Genomic DNA, 6,000 nt, shown 5'->3' with positions numbered 1-6,000 from the left:
CGTGAACTTCTGCCCCAAATTGGAGTATTCACTTGTGTTCTGCCCCCACACCCGGACTCTTGCTTGCACAGTCCCCTGCCCGCCACTTCCTCATTCCTGTCCTCTTGCTTGGGACCCAGATCCAGGCCTGGCTCCTTGGTGTCTTCCCCGAGGGCCTCTTTGGGTCACTTGCTATTCTAGACGCCAGGGACATTTGTTGTTTGGCTGTGCGCTGACGGTGGTATTCGCCATGCAGTTCCAGGCGGGATTTGGTTGCTTTTTCAGGCAAGCTATGCCAGAATTCCCCACTCAGAGGACCGCAGGCAAGGTAACTTTGCCAGCCCGTCAGGGTCCGGATGAGAGGCAGTTTAGAGCCAGCCTGGGAACATGATCCACATGACACCATAATTCATAAAACATCCTCCGAGCATAAGCAGCAGCAGCAGCATGTAAGTGATGGCCTCCATGAGACCAGAAGTCTTTCAGCTCTGACACCAGGGACCCCAAGAACAGGAGCCGGGAGGAAGGTGAGGGGTGAGAGCTGCCAATGTAACAGGTGACCCTGAGGTGAGGGAGGCCACCTGGGGCTCTGGTCATCCAGGTGGACACTGTGCAGACCTGGCACAATGGTGGCATGCGCGTGTCGTACACCCCCGACTTCAGACCATCGCCCTGCTTTTAGTCCTTAAAGTCCTGGCGTTTTCCTCTCCCGCCTCTAGTCTAGTCTCCCTGGCACCTGCCTGGCTGCTTGCACTGGCGCTGTTGAGGCAGAGGGGCCGACTGTCTCCCAACCAGCTTCCAGGGGAGACAATGTGTAAAAGCAAGGCTGTGAGGGCTGCCAGACAGGGAAAGGGAGGGAGAGGGGAATCGCCAATGAGGGAGAAAATGTTAACCCGGCACACAGGCTTTTCATAAGAACTTTATTTCTCAAAAAGGGGGAAGAATCCAAAGTATTAAAATAATCCTCTAATTTTATTTTGGAGGGAAAGGATAGGATGACAAAAATTCGTATAAAAATTTCAAGCATAATCGTCAGATACTTCACCCTGACACCCACACCTCCTGTCTGAGCTCCAGGTTCCAACTGCATCACAAATATTGCCAATCTCCTGGACCCGGAGAGGCTGCGAGCGTCCGGAATGCTTATAGTTACTCCACAAATAAATACAAAAGATCAACCTCCCAGTGGAGATGATTTGGCCCATTTTGGTGATTGTTTTTGATGAGAATGGTGCCCCTCGTCTAAGTGCCAGGACTTTCCTTTCGAAGATGACTACGAGTGTGAAAGAAATGTGGAAACATGTATTAGGTGTGGCTGACTCTGGTACCAACCAAATGCCAAGGGAGAATTTACCTCACTGAGGCAATAAAAAGGGGAGAAGCGGCCACAATTTTTCCATTGCTTCTTACATTGGAGACCAGACCTTTGTTTCTATCACTGAAGAAAACTGGACCATGCAAAGCAAAGTCCCTATTTAGAGCAATTAAGACAGTCCCTATCCATAATAATTATTTTCTAACTTAAAAAGAGGAAAAGAAAACGGTGAGCTGGATTGCAAGTCATTAGCCAAGACCAATGCTGCCAAAATGAGCCCACGGCAGGAAGGCCTTCGGGAGCGGGAGCTGCGACCGGCTCAGCCCGAGGTCCCGAAGCGAGCTCAGCGGTGAGGACCTCGGAACACCCGCTCTCCTCTGTGGCTCTCAGTTGGTGTTGCTCTGAGGAACAGGGAGGTTCTCGTGAAGGTATTTTAAAGTTCCATGCTCGGAGAAATCCGAGACCACGTGGTCCTGCCCTCGCAGCAGCCACTTAGTAGTAAGCAGTCCCTCAAGTCCTACTGGTCCCCGAGCGTGGATTCGTGAGGTACTGATTCCCACTTCAGCTCCTGCAAAGAAGCACGGATGAGGGTGTGGCGTTTCCCGCCTCTGCTTCCTGTCTGCTCACCAGCCCCTTGCCCGCCTGCTGCCCACACCTGCCCATCCTCCCGGCCGGCTTGAGCTTGTCCCCACGTGTTCTCTGGTCGCTGTACATCATGCCGAGCCTCCTTCTTCTCATGAAACCCGGCGTGTGGGCTCTCTTGTGCTTTACCAGAAGTGCTCTCTCTGCTACCTGTTCAGTATCTGGACTGTGCACCATAATTTGGCATTGGGGCATTTTCTGAGTTATATGACAATGTTTAGTATGGAGGCTTCATCTCCCTAAATATTCTTCAAATCCTAGAAAAGGGTATGTTCTCAGGATCCCCCAGAATTCTTAGCACTACACTGAATACATGGAAGGGTGTTGCTCATCTCCCACCCCTCTTGCTCCTGGCTCAGACATGGGCATCAGTCTTCCTGGGTCTGGCTCAGTGTCCTGCACCTCCCACGGGGGAGGCAGGATCCCGAGTCCATCACAACTGTACCGAGCACGTACTGGCCCTGGGGATAAGGTGGTGAATAACTGGTACAGTCCTGTTTTTGTGGAGCTTATGTTCTTGTGGACAAGGCAGCCAAGAACTCATGTGTGAAGGGTGAAGGATGCTGTGACAGACTGTGCGGGCCCGTGGGGGCCACACTGGGCAGGGTGGGCAGGGAGCGAGCGCCTCCCTGAGAAGCTGCGTTTCTGCTGAAACCTGAACAGTGAGGAGCCAGCCGGGGAGGGGCAGGTACAGGGTGCTGCAGGCAGAGAGGAGCGAGGAGACCCGAGTGGGGATGAGCTTGGGGTAGTGGTTGGCAAGGAGCCTGTGAGCACCACATTCAAATTCTGTTAAATAATGTAGAGACCATGTGACTCTGGGCGTGTTGCCTTGATCATCTTTCATGCTTTGATTTTTGTCATTAAAATGAGTAAAATAATAGATCCATTATGGAGAGCTAAGGGAGACACTGCATATGATGCACTTTACACAGTGCTGGGGATACAGTAAATGCTCAAAAAGTATTATCTGCCAGTGTTACTAATGCATTTGACTCAACCAGAGCCTGAGCTTCTGCTCTGAGCTGGGGACAGAAAGACGATGGAGGATCTCTTGCTCTCCCTGCATCTTGACTTTCGCTTCCAAGCTGGGCTCCTCAGCCCTTAAACGTATGCTGCTATTTCTTCTTCAAGACCATGGAATACAAATTCAGTGCAAGTGATGTGATATTAAATCAAAACCACAACACAATAGAGACAGGGAACTAAAAATAAAGTGTCTAATGACTAAGAATAACTGAGTAAAATTCCCTTTAATAACCTTTAACAATCCAGTGAGAACTATTTCTTTAGGCAGATCATCTATTCAAAAGTTCAGCGGGATTGCAATGCTTCAAGTGCTGAAACTATTTCTCAGATTAGTTTACCTGCCTTATTGGAGCTTTGTTTAATGGCACCCCTGAACATCAGAGATGGTCTGAAAAAGCCCTAACTACTGGGGATGGAGATTTTATTATTATTATTATTTTTAATATATTTTTATTGACTTCAGAGAGAGAACCATCAACAATGAGAAAGAATCATTGATTGGCTGCCTCCTGCAGGCCCCCTCCCCACCCCCCCGCCATTGGGGATCGAGCTTGCAACTCGGGTATGTGCCTTGACTGGGAATCGAACCATGACCTCCTGGTTCATAGGTCAATGTTCAACCACTGAGCCATGCTTTGGTGAAAGATGGAAGGGGAGAAGGGTGTCTTTCAGAAGCTTTTGTTTCAGGCTGCTTTAGAAGTAAACCTTGCACCCCTGGGCTTACCTGTCTGTTTTCAATGCTGACATGTAAGCCCAGCATAGGCACGAACACTTCTTAGTCCTGTCCTCATGGGGAACTCCTAGCTCTGAGGCAACCTGGCTGTGTCTCCCTAAAGGAAGCCTGCAATCGCAGTGCTCTCAACGGGCCTTGGCACAGACACCTGCTACCACTGGTGTATGGAGACAGGCTGTGGTCTGCCTGCACTGCGGTGGGAGCGAGCGGGGCTTTGGGCTGCACAAGTCTGGGTTTGAATGCCAGCTGCATGACTCTGTACAAGTTACTTCACCTCCTTGAACCTCAGTTTCCCCATCTATGAAAAAGAACATCCAAGTACCTACCTTCTTAATATGTGAAACACCCAGAGCATAGGACTTTATCAGCTACTATTTTCTCTCACGTACCCACCCTCCCACAACTCTCTCTTCTCTTGACCAAGCATGTGACCACAGAGGCGAGCTGTCTCCTCCACCCTCACCACACTCCTTGGACAACAGTGGTCCTTTCTCCCATGACCAGAGTCCTTACCCAGCCCGAAGCGGTAGCCATCGGAGAAGCGGGTGCTGGCGTTCCAGAACACACAGGCACTGTCAACGTGCTGCAGGAAGAACTCTGCAGTTTTCTCTGCAGCAGAAAGAGAAGAAACTGAGTTAGGATGACCCACAGAGAACACCCTGCTTCCAGCCCCTCACCTGGAACTGACCGGGCAGGGTCCAGGCACCACGGGGCTTCCCCGCGTGTTAAACACGGATTTGTGAAAAACCAAAGAGGAAGAAGGCAGACCGGCTTCATCAGTCACCGCTGTGGAAAGCGTAGCTGCTTGGGAGCTCCCACTGCAGAGATACCCTCGCTGCTGCCATGGCCTGTCTACACTGTTTATTTAGAGGCTCTGGACCCAGAGTGTTTAAGTCTGAAGTCCAAGTTCACACCCACTAGCTAGGTGACCTTGGGCAGGTTTCTGAACCTCTCTGTGCCGAAGTAAAATGGGGACTGACAATGACCTAGCTTACAGTGTGTGGAGAGAATAAGATGAACTGACATCCACAAAGCACTCATCGCAGTCTAGCACATAGGTGCTCTGTAAATGTTAGCTGTAGCACGTAGGTGCTCTGTAAATGTTAGCTGTTACTGTTAGTGCTGTTGTGATTCCCCAATAAGTGAACTGTAAATTCCCTGAGGGGGCCACACCGGCTTCCTTAATCACTGGGCCTGAAACCTAGGCATGTCCTGCAATACATATCTGTAGAGTGAATGAATGACTATGGCACTGGTTCTGCCCTTACTCTCCTGAACCTTGGTTTCCTCAGCTGTAAAATGGGTTTATTCCAATAACTTAGAATGATTGTTGTGTGGATTAAATGGTAGCGCCTCTGATGCAGGAGTGGAGCTAATAGTCTCTTTCCCGCCTCCTCCCACGGGACTACTGTCACTATAGAATGAGGTAACAGATGTGAGAGCACTCAGCAAAGCAGCAAATGCAACCGACAGCCAGCGTTATCATCAGTTTGCTCAGTTCCGTTTCCTGCAGGCCAGGAGGCACCGAGAGGAGAACCACTGTGAAGACGAAGGCAGAGAGAGCAAGCGCCTCCGCTGCAGCATCTGGCACTGACCGTTCTCCGTGACGATGACGTCCGTGTGGGAGCTGCCGTACTTGTGGATGTGGTCGATGGCCTCCTGGACGCTGTCCACCACCTCAATGCACAGCTCCAGGTCCCCGTACTCAGTTCGGAGGGACTTCACTTCCGAGGGGCTGAAGGTCAGATAGGAAGCGAACTTGGGGCCTGCATGAATTTTCACCTGGAACAGAGAAAGTCCAGGGGCAACAACAGAAACCCATGTGAGAAAGCAAGCTCACACCTCTCCCGGGATCAACAGCAGGCCCGATCAGAGGCCACTAGTGTAGAGTGAGGCCCAGCAGTGAGCATGTGCCCTGACTCCCTTTTAATTTGAGGGGTGCATTCTCATTTTCCCACAATGCTCTCAGGTTCTCACTGGGCCCATGCCATACTGATAGCTGACTGGAGCCTCTTTTCCAGGAAAGGATGGAAGGGAAGAAACACGTGCTGCAGGTCAAAGCGACCAAGGCCAGCAGTCCTTCTCCCGGCTGCTGCACAGAACTCTGCCAGGACATCCGATACATCTGACGGAAAACCTAGGCTGTCCATTTTTGTCTGGGGAGCATCTAGGAATAGGAATGTAAGATGGAGCATACGTCTATGTTGGAAACTTACTGGTATTGGTTGTTTATAACTTTAATAAAATAAAGAACATATAGCTGTGTCAAAATAGGTGTGGGGATGCTCCTGGTCCAGCCCCACAG

The 6,000-nt window shown here is 50.5% G+C and overlaps 1 protein-coding gene across 3 annotated transcripts in view; it reads right to left on the bottom strand.

Moving 5' to 3' along the window:
* Positions 1 to 882: 882 nt before the first annotated feature.
* ALDH18A1 (aldehyde dehydrogenase 18 family member A1) overlaps positions 883 to 6,000 on the bottom strand; it is a 32,245-nt gene continuing 27,127 nt past the window's right edge. For 2 of the 3 annotated variants that reach the window (XM_006090000.3, XM_006090001.3), the window contains exons 15-17: positions 5,291 to 5,477; positions 4,209 to 4,304; positions 883 to 1,862 (exon numbers count right to left, since the gene is read on the bottom strand). In XM_006090000.3, coding sequence (XP_006090062.1) covers positions 1,681 to 1,862; positions 4,209 to 4,304; positions 5,291 to 5,477 — 465 coding nt within the window. In that variant the 3' untranslated portion in view covers positions 883 to 1,680. The remainder of the gene's footprint in view (positions 1,863 to 4,208; positions 4,305 to 5,290; positions 5,478 to 6,000) is intronic. The other variant, XR_002829581.1, reaches the window with a different exon arrangement.

The sequence above is a fragment of the Myotis lucifugus genome, unplaced genomic scaffold (genome assembly GCF_000147115.1).
Source record: "Myotis lucifugus unplaced genomic scaffold, Myoluc2.0 scaffold_66, whole genome shotgun sequence".
Taxonomy (NCBI): domain Eukaryota; kingdom Metazoa; phylum Chordata; class Mammalia; order Chiroptera; family Vespertilionidae; genus Myotis; species Myotis lucifugus.
Note: the sequence above shows the minus strand (reverse complement) of the source record. Positions and strands in the feature narration are given on the sequence as shown.